Source organism: Mesoplodon densirostris, chromosome 16 (genome assembly GCF_025265405.1).
Source record: "Mesoplodon densirostris isolate mMesDen1 chromosome 16, mMesDen1 primary haplotype, whole genome shotgun sequence".
NCBI lineage: Eukaryota > Metazoa > Chordata > Mammalia > Artiodactyla > Ziphiidae > Mesoplodon > Mesoplodon densirostris.
In genome coordinates, this window is record NC_082676.1 from 23,028,818 (window position 1) to 23,047,959 (window position 19,142).

The 19,142-nt window shown below is 43.6% G+C and overlaps 1 protein-coding gene across 1 annotated transcript; it reads left to right on the forward strand.

Moving 5' to 3' along the window:
- Positions 1 to 1,982: 1,982 nt before the first annotated feature.
- On the forward strand, positions 1,983 to 18,252 carry DSN1 (DSN1 component of MIS12 kinetochore complex). The gene is made up of 11 exons (XM_060078710.1): positions 1,983 to 2,300; positions 3,858 to 3,900; positions 4,128 to 4,454; positions 6,772 to 6,845; positions 7,494 to 7,566; positions 9,184 to 9,271; positions 13,286 to 13,345; positions 13,961 to 14,035; positions 15,789 to 15,930; positions 16,802 to 16,889; positions 17,471 to 18,252. Exons 2-11 carry the CDS (start codon positions 3,873 to 3,875, stop codon positions 17,572 to 17,574), a joined length of 1,059 nt encoding a protein of 352 aa, XP_059934693.1. The 5' UTR covers positions 1,983 to 2,300; positions 3,858 to 3,872; the 3' UTR covers positions 17,575 to 18,252.
- The last annotated feature ends 890 nt before the right edge of the window (positions 18,253 to 19,142 follow it).

Sequence of the window (19,142 nt, forward strand, 5' to 3'; positions counted from 1 at the left end):
AACCCCGCCAATACTGTGAAGCCCCCTTCCTAACCATCCTGGTTTCCTGGTGTGGACCCTGCAGCTGTGGGCCCTAAGGGTTCCCCAGGGAAAGGCCTTTGGGCGGGAAGGGACTAAGGGCATCCTTGGGCCAAACTGTCCACCTCTCCTGTCCGCTGTTTCTCCTCCCCACTCCTGTCTTCAGAAGGCTCTTTCCCAGGATGGATTGGGTGCTAGGACAACCATGGTCCAATCCGCCAGCTCTCCTTGCCCCCGTGTCTTATTTCAGACATGAGAATAACTAACTGTACAGTGTAAACTTACAAAGCGTTTTTAATGGTTGTAGATTGGAAATAAAGTATGTCATATGAACAGTTTCCATGGACTTGGCCTCTTCTCTGATTTCTCATTTTGGGTGGGTGGGGTGCTCAGCAGATTTGAAACTTGACTCTACCCCACACCCAGCTGCCTGGGAAGGAAGGAGCCCTGGGAATGCCACAGCCAGCTGGCTGGTTTGGGGGTCACTTGGGAGGAGCCACCAGGGGTTCCTGGCTACTGACTACTGACACCTCAGAGTCTCCCATGAAGGATGGTATGGCCACTGAGAAATAAATGCAGAGTCATCAAAAATGGAATTGAGGGAATTCCCTGGAGCTCCATTGGTTAGGACTCTGTGCTTCCACTGCATGGGGCATGGGTTTGAATCCCTGGTCAGGGAACTAGGATCCTGCTGGCCAAAAAAAAAAAAAAAAAAGGAATTGAAACTTTCTACAAAAGACTTTCCAAAATTTATCATAAAAAAGGACATGGATTGGGCCTCCCTGGTGGCGCAGTGGTTGAGAGTCCGCCTGCCGATGCAGGGGATACAGGTTCGTGCCCCGATCTGGGAGGATCCCATATGCCGCGGAGCGGCTGGGCCCGTGAGCCATGGCCGCTGGGCCTGCGCGTCCGGAGCCTGTGCTCCGCAACGGGAGAGGCCACGACAGTGAGAGGCCCGCATACCGCAAAAAGAAAAAAAAAAAAAAAAAGGACATGGATTAATTATCTATTACAGTAGAATTAATTATGCCCAAATGTTTATTATATCACAGATGCTGTGGGTCAGGAATTCGGGAGCTGAGTAGTTCTGACTCAGGGTCTCCTGAGGGTGCAGTCAAGTGTCAATCAGGCTGCAATCATGTGAAGGCGTGATTGGGGCTGGAAGATCATGCTGGGTGCTAAAGCAGCAGTCTGCTATCTGGGAGCCCGCAAGCCAGCAAGGGATAGTGGACCAGGCACAGGCTGGGCTCCTGGGAGCACAGAAGGGGGATCTGCTTTTCAGCCTGGGGCCTCAGAGAAGGCTCTGAGAGAGATGAATCCTCAGCTGAGGCTTAAAATCGGAGAATTTTGCCAAGAACAAAAGGCTTGAAGGGCTTCCCAGGCAGAGGGAATGGCTTGAGCAAAGGAGTAGAAGCAATGGGAGATGACGAGAGGAGAGGCAAGCAGTTTGGGGAGGGGCTGGCCTGCAGTGAGGTTACAAAGGAGAGTTCTTGAACTTTGCCAAGTATAGAAGGGACCACAAAGGGAGAATATGTGCTAGAGCAGGACTGGAAAAAGTGTGAGAGTCATGGTCCACATTTTCAGCGTTAAGAAGATAAAAGGAGGGGTGACCATGGCCTAGCGACGGAGCAGGCATCACTGCCCACCCGCTAATGCCTTGTATTCCTTTGGCAAGTACCTCCCTGGACCTCTGTTCCCCATCTTAGAAAGACTCTAGGCATACTGGGCGCAAAGGATACACAGGTGTGATGGGACCCAGTTAATGACTCCCTGGGCGTGGCGTAACTGAGGAGGTGTAACATGACAAAGTCTGGGTTGGGAAGCACTTGGACGAAGAGGGCGGGGCAACAAGAGTCTTGAACACCAGTTTGCGCATGCACCTTGAGTGAAGCCGGCATTCTGCGCGTGCGCGTGCGCCAGCCCTGGAAGTCGCCGGCGGCGCATGCGCCCTCGGCTGGCGGGAGTTTCACCAGAGGCGGGGCGGGCGCGGGCGGCGGATCGCCAAGCGGGCCCAGACCAGGAAGGAGCAGACGCTTTAGCGCAGGGCGTGCGGGGGTCTCCGGGGCCGCGGAGAGTGGCCTGCGGCCTTGTTTTTCGGGGACGGAGGCTTTGGGCTGGACGGGCGTCGCTCTGAGGTCAGGAAGTCGCAGACCTCTCCCTGTACGCGGCCCCGCTTACCCGCGCACCATCCTCTTTGGGATCGGACACCTCGGCCCAGCCCAGACCCAACCCGTCGTCACCCCCGACAGCGGGGACTAGGGGGGCGCTGCAGCCATCTCCGGGTAAGAGGAGACCCGAGGCCGGGCGGCGCCTCTCGGTCGGGGCCTGTTTGCCGAGCCAGCGGTCTAAACTCCAGAACAGTAGTTGAAGGTTGGGGGTGGGTCTCAGGCCGGGGTTGGAATTTCGCCTCTGCTCCAGGCTGGCTGCACAACAAGTTTGGGCCAGGCTTTTGCCTCTCTGAACCTCAGTCCTCCTATCTGCAACGTGGAATTGATGATGGTACTTACAGAGCTTGGAAAGGATTAAACGGGATAGTGATGCAAGTAAATTGTTTGCATACACACACAGGTCCTGGCATGTAATAAGCGCTTAACGGGCGACAGTGATTGCTGCTATTATCCAGGCTTTCATCTGAGTGATACAGTCGTTACTGGGGCGATGTAGATCCTCGACCTACCCCTCGTTGTTCTGTTATCTTTGCCATGTTGTCCCTTCGCATATATTCATTTCTCTTTACTAAGCACCCCGCAACGCACCGATTTCTGTTGGGGATGGGGGTGGGGGAAGCATGGACGATGTAGAGATGCCTCAGTCATGTCCCTGCCCTTTTCCAATCCGTTAGTTGTCTGTAACAGGCTCTAGAAATACAGTCTGGCCGGGGAGGCAGACATGTAAACGGACTTTACAGCCAGTGCTAGGGAGACCTAGGGGTGGAGCAGCCAACTCTGCCAAAGAGAAGTGGTGTGAAAGCGTCACACTTGAGCTCGATTGGGAAGGATGAATAAGCTTTACAGGCAATGTGTGCAAAGAGTCAAAAGTGGTGCATGGAATGGGAGTGGCAGGAGAAAGCAGGAATGGGTACTAGTTAGGACTAGCTTCTGGAAGGTGTTGAGTACACTGGAGGAATCTCTGCTGCTGTCTAAAGAATGGATTGGAGGGAATTCCCCAGCGGTCCGATGGTTAGGACTCCGTGCTGTCACTGTGAGGGCCAGGGTTCAGTCCCTGGCAGGGGAGCTAAGATCCCACAAACGGCGCGGCCAAAAGTAAAATAAATAAAATAAATAAGAATGGATTGGAGAGGAGCAATGCTGCATGTAGGAAAAACTAGTGGAGAGACAGATTCTTGGGGGATGTGGGGGAGAGTGGTAGAAATTATGAGATCTGAACTAAATCGATAATGGGAAACGGAAGAGTTGTAGAGACTGTTGGAAGTAGAATGAACAGGCCTTTGGATCTTAGAATTAATCAAGGATAATGTGATTTTTTCATGTTTTGAAGACCATATAGATCATAATGCCATCAACTGAATTATGCACTTAGGCACTTGTTAAACACAAAATAATTGGGAAATAAGATGGGCTACATGTTAAGGTGAGTATTTCTAGTGATGAATTCTGTAGAAATTGAGAACAGGAGGTGATGAGCTGTGCAGATGTTCTCTGGAGGAGGTGGGTGAGGCGGGGTTGGACTGGGCCTTGTCAGGCAGGTAGAATTTCATGGGGCAAAGAGGGGCAGTTCAAAGAGATTAGAAAGCACAAGGCCGATTCTGGGGTAGTAAAGCCCCAGCAAGACTGGGACTGAAATGTGGAGAACAGATCACCTCATTTTCCTGTTTTCAGGGCTCTCCACCCAGGATGACTTCTAGATCAGAGATTGTAGAAGGTGAGTACTGTAGTGACATTCAGTACCTCTTGGGTTCAGGTTCCTGAGCTTTACCTAAATACTTTACTGGCTCCTGGTGGACTTGAAAGCACTTATTCACGTATTTGCAGAGATGCTTCCTCAGTGTTTCCATGATCTGGGGCATACATTTCCTTTTTCCACTTTTTTGCACAGATACTTAGTTGTGATGGGTTTGATTCTGTATTTTGACTTTTTTTTATAACAAGTGCTAGAAGAGGAACCAGTGGCATCCAAGACTCATGATCATCAATTGGAATCAGATCGCAAGCCTGCGGAAGCGTGTGGTAATTCGTCCACCTCCCTGGAGATGACTGAAGGCGTTTCAAAGGAACAGATTCACCTTGGCTCTAGCCCTAAAAAAGGGGAAAGTTGTGATCCCAGCCACCAGGAAGGACTTCAGTCCAGGTCCCTTTATTTGTCCCCCCAAGAACAGTGTGCCCGTCACCAAGACAGGAGGCAATCCTGGCGGCGAGCAAGTATGAAAGAAACGAACCGGCGGAAGTCACTGCCTCCCTTTCATCAGGGCATCACAGGTGGGGTGCCATGTACATAAGACAATGGAGTTCCAGCTCAGTAAGAGGCAGTGAGGTATGGGAGACAGATAGACTTGACTTTGCTGCTTACTAGCTATGTGACTGAGCAAATCTCTCTGAGCTTCAGTTTCCTCATCTGTAGGAGTATCCTAAGATTATAAGTACTGATGTCAAACACCTAGTAAGTATTCAGTATCATTGCTATTTATATCATGTTATTAGCTACCCACTATAATCTATACCATGAACTGAAAACCTGATTTATGGTTGTTCAACACTCACCTCTGCTAAGTGAATGTTCAACATTCGCCTTTGCTAGAAGTAAAGATTTCTTCCTGTGGCTTTTGGCCTCATATCCTTAAGCAGAACAGAAGGTGGATGGGTCGCTACCTGATTTTAGGCTTTATAACTGAAAATATCTCAGAGGGAAGGACACATAAAAATATCTAGGGTAAAAACCTAGTTTTTTAGACATGCTGTATTTGAATGTGATTTTGTATGAATTTATAATAATATCATCTCAGTAAGCATTGAAGTACAAGATTTAATGTGGAAAGTAACACATTTCAGGAAGACCTTACTAGCTGTATGACCTCGAGCAGGTCCCTTAACCTCCTTTGCCTTACGGTCCTCATCAGTAAATGGGATGAAATAATACCTATTTTACGGGGTTGTGTGAGAATTAAATGAGTTGATATATAGCACAGTACTTGGCACATGGTAAAGAAATAGTTCAAGTGTTAAGCGTGATGATTATTTTAAAGACATCACCTCACTTCCAGATGGTCTGATGTTTAGAAGGAATTCTGGGTAAAAACAGCCATGTAGCATATCAGAAAATTGCTACCACAATTAGGCTCATTCACTTTACTCCATGGACGTGCCAAGAAACTTCAGTTTCCTAAGATTGCCCTAACCTGCATCTCTGTTCCAGAGCATGTGGGCCTAAAGTTCTGTGTAATAGAAAATTACTGATGCATAGTAAGATTTGTTATCTCCTGGTCACTACCAGCCACTTGCCAAGTTTCTTTGGTTATAGGCAGAAGGTATCCAGTTTTTCATGACTAAAAGCAAGGAGAAGTAATCAAGAGAGGGCACAAAAGAACTGTAAAAACACAGCCAGCTGAAGCTGGAGGGCAAAAAGACATGTATCTCTCCCAATTCTCAAAGCAAATTTCCTTTGCTGTATAATAGTTGATGTTTTTAAATGAACATCATCGAAAAAACAGTATCTATGTCTTCTAATTGTTTGAGGATTCAGTGGCATAATTATGTAAAATGCCCGTTCAGTTCTGGCTGACTCACTGTGTGACCTTGGGCAAGTTACCTATTGCCTAACCTTTGTCAAATGGAGTTGATAAGATACTTGGGGCTTCCCTGGCGGTCCAGTGGTTAAGACTCCGTGCTTCCACTGCAGGGGGCAGTGGTTTGATCCCTGGTCTTGGAAGATCCCACATGCTGGGCAGTGTGGGGAAAAAAATAAAGATTCACCCAGATAAGATACTTGCCTCAAGTTTTAATGAGGTGTGTATAGCGTTTAATAAAATGCCTTTTAGATAGCAAGTGTTCAACAAATTACTATTAATGTATCATTAGGTCATTATAGAGAGGCAGCATGTTATTAGTGGGAAAACAGGTTTTGGTGATGGACTTGGGGTTGAATTCTGGCTCCACCAGTTTCTGGCTTCAAACAAGTTATATCCCCTCTGAGCTTCAATTTCCCCATCTGTAAAATGGAGCTCATAGTTTATAAGAAGATTCTTAAGACAGTGTATGTATGTATGTATTCATTCATTCATTCATTCATTCATTCATTCATGACTGCGCCACACAGCATGTGGGATCTTACTTCCCCGACCAGGGATCAAACCCGCACCCCCTTCACTGGGAGCATGGAGTCTTTAACCACTGGACTGCCAGGGAAGTCCCAAGACAGTGTATTTAAAGCACACTGCAGTGCCTGTCATAGAAATACTGAAATATTCCCACCTCCTTTCTTCAAATGGTGAATATAAAACATAAAAGGAGTTAAATTTTTTTTAATCTACGTTGTTTAGCAAGACAAGATTTTAATGTAGTACATAAAAGGTTCTTATAACTTTTCAAAGTTAGGATGCACAGATGGGTAAATGTCATTCTTTGGTGATCTTAACAAATTAGATGTGACTATATATGAATTCTCCCTTTAATTAGAGAAGGCTGCTTGGGTTTTCTTAAGTTGGACTGCATCAAGGGGGAGGGAATTTTTCAGTTTTTTTTTTACTTTGCTACCTGTCTAAGTATCCATCTCCTTCAATGTGGTGATATTTTATGTTAGAGCTCTGCAGATCCATCAGTGTCAACATAGCAGAAAGCAAACGGCTGGGCTGTCTCCTGCTTTCCAGTTTCCAGGTGAGAGTCTCACGATTGGGAAATGCTTTCTTTTTCTTTTCTTTTCTTTTTTTTTTTTTAAACTGTTACTGTGACATCCCCAAAGAGAGATCAATACTGTGTGATTTATCGGTAAAGGGTAAAAGATATTTCTCTCTAGTGGGATTCATTTAAAAGCCAGCTTTAATCCCACGAGCTGATCTGTCTCTGGACTAGGCTCTACCAGTCCCATCGGTGCTGCTGTCGCTGAGCACTTAACAGTCAGATTTCCCTGATGTAGTATATTGTGCTCACTGGCAGCAAATGATGGGAATTTACAGTGAGTGGAGGTCAAATCTAAGTTTCAGCAGTCATTTGAGGTCTGACTGCATTCTAAGTTGGTGTTATATGGCTGACCGGTGATCACATCAGTTTAGATAAGCAAGTCATTTGTGTGAATTAAATGACCATTTCTTTTCCTGAATCAAAAATCAAATCATATAGTCTAGGCAACAGAGAGTTTTCCCCTTACCTTTTGATTTTCTCATTTTGTTTTGCTTATATGAAAAATCTTAGGTGTAGAGTTAAATCATGTTTACTCACATTTATTAAACATCATAAAATTACATGAACTTGGGACTGGTCTGGGTAATCTTGGTTGTTGTACTGAAAATGCTTTTCTTTATTTAGTTCTCTGTTCAGAAACTTGAACCTTTCCTAAGGGGCACTGAGGGCTTCAGTCTTGAAAGTTTCAGAGCCAAAGGTAAGTTACTAAGACTAGACCAGTGAGCTTTGACCTTGGTCTGTACCTGTGAAGGTCAGTTGAAGCCCCACATTCTCAGGATCCCCACTTACAGGAACTGCTGCCTCACAAAACCAGCTCCCCTCCTTTTTGGGGGAGTTGCATTTAAAAAAATAAGAGTATATGTTTATGAAGTTCAGAAGGTCCAAAAGTGACAAAAGTGAGCCTCTCTTCCACCGTGACCCCAATCACAGTTCTTTCCTCCCAGAGGCAACCGCAGTCGCCAGCTTCTTGTGTATCCTTGCAGAGAGATTTATTGCATTTCTAAACACTTATCCATCGAAATCAAATGAGTAAACCACTCTACACTGTTCTTCACCTTGTGTTTTTTTTTTAACTTAATTTATCTTGCGGATAGTTCTATATCACACTTACAGAGCCGTCTTGACATTTTAATAGCTCCATGATACTCCATTTTATAAGTGTACCATATTTGATTTAAACAGTTTTTTACTGGTGGACTTTTAGAGTTGTTTTCAGTCTTCTACTGTTGCAATGCATGGATAATGAATACCTTTTTATACCAGCCTTTTGGCACATATTCAAGTAAAAGTAAGATAAATTTCTAGATTGGAAATTAACTAGTATAATTATACTGTACTTAAAAGTTTAGATATTTTACTATTTAATTGGTGATAAAAGGTATTTTTTTGTACTTTTAATCTGTGTTTCTTTTTCTTTTGAAGAGGATAATAATTTTTTCATATTTTTAGAGGAGAGCCATTTGTGCTTTATTTTCTGTGTATTGTCTGTCCATATCCTTTGTTCACTTTTAAAAATTGGGATATTGGCTCTTTTATATTGATTTTGTAGGAACTCTTTATATATTAAGGAAATTAGCTGTTTGTCTGTGATGTAAGTTATAAATATTCTTTCCTAGAAATCAGTTTTCAGCTTTCCAGAAAGTAGCTATTCTCCTTACAGTGTCATTACACAATCATCCAGGTCAGAAATACTCAGTGTTACCCACTTAAAAGACCTAGAAAATACATGAACTCAGACTTACTTGCCAGTTAAAGCTATGTATCTCAGAACTGCACTATCACCATAATTAGAGTAGATATGCCCAGGTTATTTTGATAGCTATTTAACATATCTTTTCCCCTCTGCATTCCTCACCTGAATTTAATTGTGAACTCTTCAAAATTTAAGCAGAGACCTGTTTTTACCTTATGCCCATAATTCTTTATCTGCCTCCAACATTTCTCATTACACTCTTGCCCATTGCCTGACTTCTGTAATGTTCTTCCACCCAGTGCCAGCAGATCAGATCTGTTGAAAAGAATGAAATGTCCGTGCAGATACATCTTTTTAAATGCTTTTTCACCAGTCAAGTGTAAAAAACACTATTATAAATGTTATAAAAAGGAGTTGTCTTTCATTTTATCTATACCCATCCAAAGAAAAAAGATAAAATCTTCCTGCATATTTATACCACTTTTTTAAATGGGTGAGAATGTAACAGGTGACCCTAGAGCTGGGACCACATTAAGTACGTTATATATTTGTCAGCAGCTCACTGTGAAAATTTATATTCTCTTTATTTTATAACATATAATTTTATTCTATTCTCTCTAGCATCTTCTCTTTCTGAAGAATTGAAACATTTTGCAGACAGACTGGAAAGTGATGGAACTCTACAAAAATGTTTTGAAGATTCAGAAGGGTAAGAGCAATTCCCCTTCTGTCCAAAATTGTAATTGAATTAGGACTTTCTATTTATTTATTAAAAAAATTTTTTTTTAAATATTTATTTATTTGGCCGCACTGGGTCTTAGTTGTGGCACATGGGATCTTTGTTGCCATGTGTGGATCTTCGTTGCTGCATGTGGGATCTAGTTCCCTGACCAGGGATCGAACCTGGGCCCCCTTCATTGGGGTTGCAGAGTCTTAGCCACTGGACCACCAGGGAAGTCCCTAAAAAAATTTTTAATTAAAGTATAGTAGGGGCTTCCCTGGTGGCGCAGTGGTTGAGAATCTGCCTGCCAATGCAGGGGACACGGGTTCGAGCCCTGGTCTGGGAAGATCCCACATGCCACGGAGCAACTGGACCCGTGAGCCACAACTACTGAGCCTGCGCGTCTGGAGCCTGTGCTCCGCAACAAGAGAGGCCACAACAGTGAGAGGCCTGCGCACCGCGATGAAGAGTGGACCTCACTCGCCGCAACTAGAGAAAGCCCTCACACAGAAACGAAGACCCAGCACAGCCAAAGATAATAAATGTGACACCTTTATGTTAAAAAAAAAAAAAAAGTATAGTTGATTTACAATGTTGTATTAGATTCTGGTGTACAGCAAAGTGATTCAGTTACATGTACATATATTCTTTTCCATTGTGGTTTATTACAGAATATTGAATGTAGTTCCCTGTGCTATACAGTAGGACCTTGTTGTTTATCTATTTTATATACACTAGTTTTTATCTGCTAATCTCAAACTCCTAATTTATCTCTCCCCACCCCCTTTCCCCTTTGGTAACCATAAGTTTGTTTTCTTTTTTCTTTAAGATTTTTACATTTATTATTTATTTACTTTTATTTATTTTTGGCTGCGTTGGGTCTTAGTTGCAGCACGCAGGATCTTCGTTGAGGCATGCGGTATCTTTCATTGCAGCACGTGGGTTTCTTCCTAGTTGTGCAGGTTTTCTCTTCTCTAGTTGTGGTGCACAGGCTCCGGGGCGTGTAGGCTCAGTAGTTGTGGTGCGTGGGCTTAGTTGCCCTGTGGCATGTGGAATCTTAGTTCCCTGACAGGAATCAAACCCGCGTCCCCTGCATTGTAAGGCGGATTCTTTACCAATGGACCACCAGGGGAGTCCCCCATAAGTTTGTTTTCTATGTCTGTGAGTCTGTTTCTGTTTTGTAAATAAGTCATTTGTGTTGTATTTTAGATTCCATATATAAGTGGTATCATATGGAATTTGTCTTTCTTTGTCTGACTTACTTAGTATGATAATCTCTAGGTCCATCCATGTTGCTGCAAATAGCATTATTTCATTATTTTTTATGGCTGAGTAATACTCCATTGTGTGTGTGTGTGTGTGTGTGTGTGTGTGTGTGTGTGTGTACACACATACGCCACATCTTTATTCATCTGTCGATGGACACTTAGGTTGGTTCCATGTCTTGGCTATTGTATAGTGCTGCTATGAACATTGGGATGCATGTATCTTTTTGAATTAGAGTTTTCATCTTTTCTGGACATATGCCCAGGAGTGGGGTTGCTGGATCATATGGTAATTCTATTTTTAGTTTTCTAAGGAACCTCCATACTGTTCTGCATAGTAGCTACACCAACTTACATTCCCACCAGCAGTGTTAGGAGGGTTCCCCTTTTTCCACAGCATATTTTGTAGACTTTTTTTTCTCACCACACGGCTTGTGAGATCTCAGTTCCCCAACCAGGGATTGAACCCAGGCCACGGCAGTGAAAGCCTGGAATCCTAACCAGTAGGAGACCAGGGAACTCCCTGTAGACTTTTTAATGATGGCCATTCTGATGGGTATGAGATGATACTTCATTGTAGTTTTAATTTGCATTTCTCTAATAATTAGCAATGTTGAGCATCTTTTCATGTGCCTGTTGGCCATCTGTGTGTCTTCTTTGAAGAAATAAAACTTCTTATTTTAATTAGACAGTTGTTCATGCACTCAACAGATGTTTATCCAGCATCTCCTATGTACCAGGCTCTTCTAGAAGCTGGAGATAAATAGTGGTAAATAATCAAACAAAACCTCTCTTCTTATACATTGTAATAGGAGAGACAGTCAAACAAATACATAGAAAATAATGATTTCAGATAGTGATAATCTAAGAAGTCAGTAAATATGAGAGTGACTTGAGGGGTGGGCAACTTTAGCTAGAGTGTTCAGAGAAGTCCTCTAGTGATTTGACCTTTGCACTGAGACCTATAAGACCTGGATGGTGAGAAGGAACTAGCCATGGAAAGATGAGAGGAAAAGTGCTCTTCAGATCTTCACTAGCCATGCAAGTTGGAGATAAATTTATGTTCTTTAGCTGTTGGCAAGCAAGAATATTAGGAGAAATTTTGCAGTCGCACCCCCAAACTGGTCGTTCCTCTTCAGGGGTAGCACCCAGCCCTCTACCCACTGCCTGTAACAAATCATGTAACTTGGGCTTACACTTTCGACTTCAGAAAGGTCTACCTTTCTGTGGATCCTTAGAATTAACATTACTACTCAGGAAATGAAAAATATTTTAGTTCAACATAGCTTCTCTTTTAATACAGTATATATATATTTTTTCCATCAGCACTCCTTTATTGTTTTTCACTGTACATATCTTACCATGAGAGAATTACATTTATCAGGCAGCACTGAAGCTATTTATTCCCTTCTTATTCCATTAATTAAACTATAATACAATCACTTGGGTTACCCATAAACCAATCTTTGGAAGATTAATATAGGATGCTATTCTTTTGCTCATATTTGGCCTCTGCATGGTAATGAAACGGCACTAAGGTTTATATTCCCATAACTTAATGCAGTATATTTAAGCCACAGGCTGCTGCATCTCAGCCAGAGGTGATAGAGGCTGTTTTTCACAGGCCTTGGTAGGAAAACACGAACGGTGACACAACTGATTTGCTTTTGCCAGGTAGAGTACCATGTACCTCTGCAAAATTTTGGCATTTTCAATGCCTCCTGCTTATCCTTTAGGATTAATCGCCCTACAGAGCCGAGGCATTGGTTTAAGTAAAACATATCCAACCAGTAGCTTCAGTTTAAGTGGGAAGACAAGATGGTTATATGGAAAAGTATTGTTGGTTCTTAAAAGATATTAAGGTTTTGATTAGTGGGAAGGGAAGAGGCTAAAAAATGGCACGAACAAAACTTTGGAGATTGAAACCCTCAGATGTTTGATGCTGAATGGCATTATATGAGACAGAATAGATAAAGGGTAATAGGAATCAAAGTTAATGAGCTGGACAGAGCCAGAACCTTAAGTGAACCTTAAGTGCCAGGTTAAGGAGTTTTGGCTTTTCTTCTGAATGCAGTAGAGCGTCACAGAATTTTTAAGCAAGGAAAAAAATTAAAGGAATATTTTAAGAAAGGTTAATCTGGCTGTGTGCGAATTAGAATTGGTGAGAGAAATAGATGATGAAGAGACCACTGAGAAAGCTGTTACCTGGTGCAAAAGTGAAATAGAGCCCAAGAATAAATATTTGTTGAAAGATAAATTCTGGGACTTCCCTAGTGGCGCAGTGGTTAAGAATCCGCCTGCCAATGCACGGGACACGGGTTCGAGCCCTGGTCCAGGAAGATCCCACATGGCCGCAGAGCAACTAAGCCCGTGCACCACAACTATTGAGCCTGTGCTCTAGATCCCGTGTGCCACAACTACTGAGCCCACGTGCCTAGAGCCCGTGCTGTGCAGCAAGAGAAGCCACCGCAATGAGAAGCCTGCACACCACAACAAAGCCCCTGCTCAGCGCTACTAGAGAAAGCCTGCATGTGGTAAGGAAGACCCAACGCAGCCAAAAAAAAATAAATTAAAACTTTTTAAATAAATAAATAAATTTAAATCTTCAGAAAAGTTTTTTTTTTTAAAGAAAGATAAATTCTGAACATGTTTTATTGCCATTAAAATTATGTAAGGTGTCCATAGCAAGTGCTCTTGGAAGGTTTGTGTTAATCTCATCACCCTGTCTGTATTCTAGAAGAGCACCAGATTTGTCTCTGGAAACATCAGTGGCTGAGATGAAGGAATATATAACAAAGTAAGTGAAAATGAGTGAACCTTTGTTGGAAAATCTAAATTCATCTGGGGAAAATAACTAAACCTGGGAAAAAGGAATAGTAAACATCCTGTTCAGTGTGTCAATACTAGTGTATCCCCACTGGAAGTTAGACAGCTGCACACTGGGATTTTATGGGCTGTACTGATGGCCAGTTTCATAGAATGGAGTCTAGAGACTAAAGATCTGGATTTGATATTAAGAACTCATGTTTGATTTGATTAAATTAATAGCCTCGCGGGCTTCCCTGGTGGCGCAGTGGTTGAGAGTCCGCCTGCCGGTGCAGGGGACGCGGGTTCGTGCCCCGGTCCGGGGGGATCCCACATGCCGTGGAGCGGCTGGGCCCGTGAGCCATGGCCGCTGGGCCTGCGCGTCCGGAGCCTGTGCTCCGCAACGGGAGAGGCCACAGCGGTGAGAGGCCCGCGTACCGCCAAAAAAAAATTAATAGCCTCTGAATTGGTCATGCTTTCTCATCCTTTTATGACCTTTTTATTCATATCTTAGAACCAGAGTAGACACCTAACACACCTATTGTTGCCCTGAGTGATTCAGAGTGAGGTGATCAAAAATTAACTGAATTTTTTTCTGTTCCTATAGGTTTTCTTTAGAACGTCAGAGTTGGGATCAGCTCTTGCTGCGCTACCAGGAGGAGGCTGAAGAGATCATATCCAGGTTAGATCTGTGACAGGAAATAGGAAGCTTTTACCTTGTGGAATTTGATTTGAATTGATTTCAGTTCTCTGAGCACAAATTGAACGATGAATCCATTCTTAGAGGCCAATCAACTCATCAGCTCTCTGTAATGGGTATATTAGCACTTTGTAAATGGAGAGTGAGGGGGAAGGGAAGGAAGAGTTGTCACTATTTTCAGTCAAAGAACAGAACTGCCTCTGTTCTGTGTCCTTGGCTGCCATTCCACATCGTGGGGGAGACAGGCACATTTCTGGCCTGTACCTGGCAACCTGGGGCTGGGCCAAGGACAGTATCAAGGGACTTCAGTGAGCACATGGCCTTTGAGCTGCAGGTATGGGAGAGAACCCTGGCCAGGGCCTTCATGGAGATACAGACATGAAATGGGTAATGGCAGATGAGGTGTAGGAGAGAGAGGATCTTTGTCTGGGTCTTGAAGGCATAAGAAAATGGGTAAGTGTTAGATTTTGATTTCATTTTACCATCCAAACCAATGATTTTAAGCTTTTTTTCCCAAACAGAATCTTAGCTAGAAATGTAACTATAAAACATTAGCCAAAATAGTAATCGCAAAAGTGGCCTCTTAGTAGAGAGGTGCTTTGAGGAACACAGTTTGAAAAACTCCCCCAATCTAAGCATTGATGGTTATCAGTTACTTTCTTCACCCTTTAAATGTTCTATTTATGAAGATAGATAATGTATAAGATGGCAGTTTCAGAATAAAAACTTGATGGGGGCATAGCTTAATAGTTAAGAGGAATGCTTCTGGAAGCAGACTGTCTCTATTCAAATCCTAACTACTCCTTACTTCTGTGACCTTGAGCAATCTGAAGTGCCTCATTTGAAAATGAGGATAATATTAGTTCATACCTCGTTGGGTTATTATGAGGGTTAAATAAGGTTAAATGCAAAGTGCTCGGCTGTGTCTGGCACCCAGTAAGCGCTTAGTAAATTGTAGTAGCTGTTACTGAAGAGTCATCATCAGTTCTCGTGAACTGTCCATTATATTCAGTTTGTGGTTGTCGTTGGGGTTTTTTGGCCACACACTGTGCAGCTTGCAAGATCTTGGTTCCCCAACCAGGCATCAAACCCACACCCTCGGCCATGAAAGCACGGAGTCCTAACCACTGGACCTCGAGGGAATTCCCTATATTCAGTTACTTTAGATAATTGAAGTGGGCCAGCATCTCTTTGGTAAAAGATTATAGACGGGGCTTCCCTGGTGGCGCAGTGGTTGAGAGTCCGCCTGCCGATGCAGGGGACATGGGTTCGTGCCCCGGTCCAGGAAGATCCCACATGCCATGGAGCGGCTGGGCCCGTGAGCCATGGCTGCTGAGCCTGCGCGTCCGGAGCCTGTGCTCCGCAAAGGGAGAGGCCACAACAGTGAGAGGCCCACGTACAGCAAAAAAAAAGAGAAGATTATAGACGTTGACTTCAGGATAGCAGGCTTTGGCTTTACCCCAAGCGTAGTCCTTTTTGTAAATGGACCTTACTGTTAGGTGGAGTCAGCTAACCTTCTAGCATTTCCTGGAGTCCAGGGGTATAAAAATATTAATATTGGATAATGATCTCAGAATCTTCTGTTAGTTAGAGAGCCTGTACTTTCAGTACAGGGTGGAAGAATATTGATTCAGGTTAATAAAGCCTTCTAGGAGGTTTTTTCCCTAGGTAACCTTTACTGTTTTCCCCAGAAAATGATTATAAAATTATTTGAAAGCTTTTGTTTTGTGTTTAGAGGATCAACTGAAACCAAAAATACTGAAGTTGAACCTACAGCATATCTTGGGTCTTCCCAGAGTGAAGTCCTTAATACAAAGCCTGACTACCAGAAAATATTACAGAACCAGAATAAAGTCTTTGATTGTATGGAGTTGGTGGTAAGTTGGTTCATGTTTCTTTTGTTGAGTTATCCAGCTTTGCTACCTTGTCATCCTTGGAAATTAAAAGATGTGGAGAATATGCATAATTAGATGAGATAAGAGTATATTCAACTCTACCTTGGGGAAACATGGAGAGACAGTGGAAGAAAAGAAACGAATAAATGGTGATAAGTGCTAATAAATCAGGTGGAAGGAGGGCTGTAGGTTGCTATATAGAGGGGTTGAAGGTCCTGCTAAGGTTCTACTTTAATAAGACTTTAAAGAAGTGAGGAATGATCCATGAGGACATTTTGGAGAATAGTAGTGTATCAACCCAAGTATTAACAGGAAGCACATGGCATTTGATATCCTATGATAATTCAAGGAGAGTCTGTTTACAGAGGGGCTAAGTACAAAAGTGTGGGTTTCAGGAAACCAAAAGTAATCTGGGGCTTAGAGGCAGCTGAGCTATTACCTGTCGGCTGGAGGGAGGAACAGTTACCGTGGCACCTGGCAGGGAGTCATATAGTGGGATGCTTTGAGAGAGCCGTGACGTTCAGTTGAGAGACACAGCTAACTCTAGATGACCCTTCTGGAAGCGGGCCTGGGTAAAATACCCTGACCTCATTCAGCTCCCTGGCACTTGGCTCCCTCTTGGGCAAGCCCACCCAGAAACCAGAGGACATGGGATCTTGTTGGAGGTTGTGCAGGTCAGCCTGGTGGGGCATAGAGCAGTGTGGAGAAGAGTGGAGTGGGGATGTCTGGCATAAGCATTCCAGGTTGAAAGAACAGCAAAAGCAAAGCTCCTGAGCAGGAGCTCGCCTGACGTGTTTGAGGAGCCTCAAAGACGCCTGGACCCTTACAATTGACAGCTGTCTTTTGTCTGCAGATGGACGAACTGCAAGGATCCATGAAGCAGCTGCACGCCTTTATGGAGGAAAGTACCCAGTGCCTCCAGAAGGTGTCAGTACAGCTCGGTAAGCCTGTCTTAAGGGGACCAGAGCTTGTACTGTTTTACGCCTCATAGCCCTTTGGATACACACTGCCCTTCAAAACATATGGTCTCAGAGGGTAAGGCCTATATCTGGTGGGGTTTCTTTTCCCCTCACAATAACTATTACTTTGTGAGTACTCAAAGTTGATGGGAAATTTGTAGATGTAAATTCCACAGAAGCACAGTAGATTGAGAATTAAATATCCACAAACTGTGTTGTTTGGGTAAATCCAAGACTTAAGAAATACCCATTCCTTTTTTCCCTTTTCATTCTTCAAGAATCCACTAAGTGACACTGACATTACTTATCCATCACTTTTCCTGACCACCTCCAGCCCTAAATTATGTGCTATACATACCTTCATTTCATTATTCGTTGGATGGTATTGTGGTTGTAGTTGCAGCTGGCTTTCCTACCAGACTGCCATCTCGTAGAGGGCACATGCTCTAATTTGTTGTTGGAATGCCCTTCTGTGTGTCTGGCACAGTGTCCACACAGTAAGTTTTCAACAAATGGTATTTGAATTCAATTGAAATTTATTTTTTGGCTCCTTTTCTCTGCAGGGAAGAGAAGCACGCAACAATTAGATCCTTCACCAGCTCGAAAACTGCTCAAGCTTCAGCTACGGAAGCAACCTAGCACACGTTGCTCTAAGTCTTGTCAGTGACCGTATGCAGCTTTTCTGCCACAGGATGCTCCGGAGGAGAGAAACAGGAAGAGTGCCCCAGTGCACGGCAACTGCACGACGGGCTAAGCTGTGACATCGGCCCTGTTGCCTTTGAAGATAACTGGCTGACTATAAAGCACTTCGATTTTTTTCTTAAAATGATGGAATTTATGCATCTGAAAGAATGTCATATAGAAACTTTTTCCAAGAATGTGCAAAATGCTTGAGACTTCTGCTTTGGAATGACCTTGAGAACTAGTGGCCCATTCTTTTAAATATCCTTTGTGATCAGAAACCTTCCTTTTGTGAAGGTGTTTTTCAGGTTTTGAAACAACGCAGAGTCATTCAGGGCCAAATCCAATAAACATTTTAGGGGTCGTTCTGGTTGTAAAGGGATGGGACTGATTGCTAGTGTGGCTTTGAAGGTGATTTTAGGTAGAGGAGTTGTGAGCATTGTTAGCATCGTGTGGATACATAAATCACATCACGACATGTCCAAATTGAAGGAAGTACCACTCATTCTCTATATCCTGATGTCTGTAGTGTGCTTTAGCTTTTAATATTGAGTCGACATCCTAAATCCTGGATTCATGGCAAGAAGGGGTTAAGTACCTCTTTTCATTGTTCTCCATATTTGTTAATAATCTGCATTATAAGATTGCACATACTTAAAAGCTTTCCCTTGTCTCTGTGTTTTTTTGTTTGTTTGTTTTGCAGTACACGGGCCTCTCACTGTTGTGGCCTCTCCCGTTGCGGAGCATAGGCTCCGGACGCGCAGGCTGAGCGGCCATGGCTCACGGGCCCAGCCGCTCCGCGGCATGTGGGATCTTCCTGGACCGGGGCACGAACCTGTGTCCCCTGCATCGGCAGGCGGACTCTCAACCACTGCACCACCAGGGAAGCCCTCTGTGTATATTTTGAGTGTATAAAAAAATGAAAAGGCAGGGAAGGCTTAGCAGAAAATAGGATTCTTTGCCAGGATCTGGAAGTGAACAGTAGTGTGGAGATACGCCTCAGCATTAACTACTAGTAAAACACCAACTAATTTATTGTTAGTGTCTCTTATTCTCTGATCCTCCTATTAGGACAAAATCCATTTCACTTAAATACCCAGTCATTATCCTAAGTCTTAAGCCGTCGCCTAACCACCAGTTAGTGAGAGGTGATATCTCCTTGCTTTGACCTACATTCCTTATTCTTTCATAGATTTGCAGAGCCCCTGCTGTATGCCACACACAGTTGCAGGAACTGGGAAGAGAGCAAAGAACAAAAACAGACCTGGGACCTCCTTTCATGATGCTCACAGTCTAGTGGGGACAAGGGAACAAGAAGAGAGCCCTTTTCCACAGAAGTGATGCTTTCGTTAACTTGGGAAGGAGAAAGGAGTTAAATAGGGCAGTTATTTGAGGTAAAAGGAGCAGCATTTACAGAGGTCTGAGGGGAGAGAGAAAAGTGTAAGAGCCACGTGAGACAAAGATAATCGAAAGTCATTGGAAGGTTTTGAGAGAGGGAGAGATGGGATCAGAGCTTTATTTTTAAAAGATCAGGGACTTCCCTGGTGGTCCAGT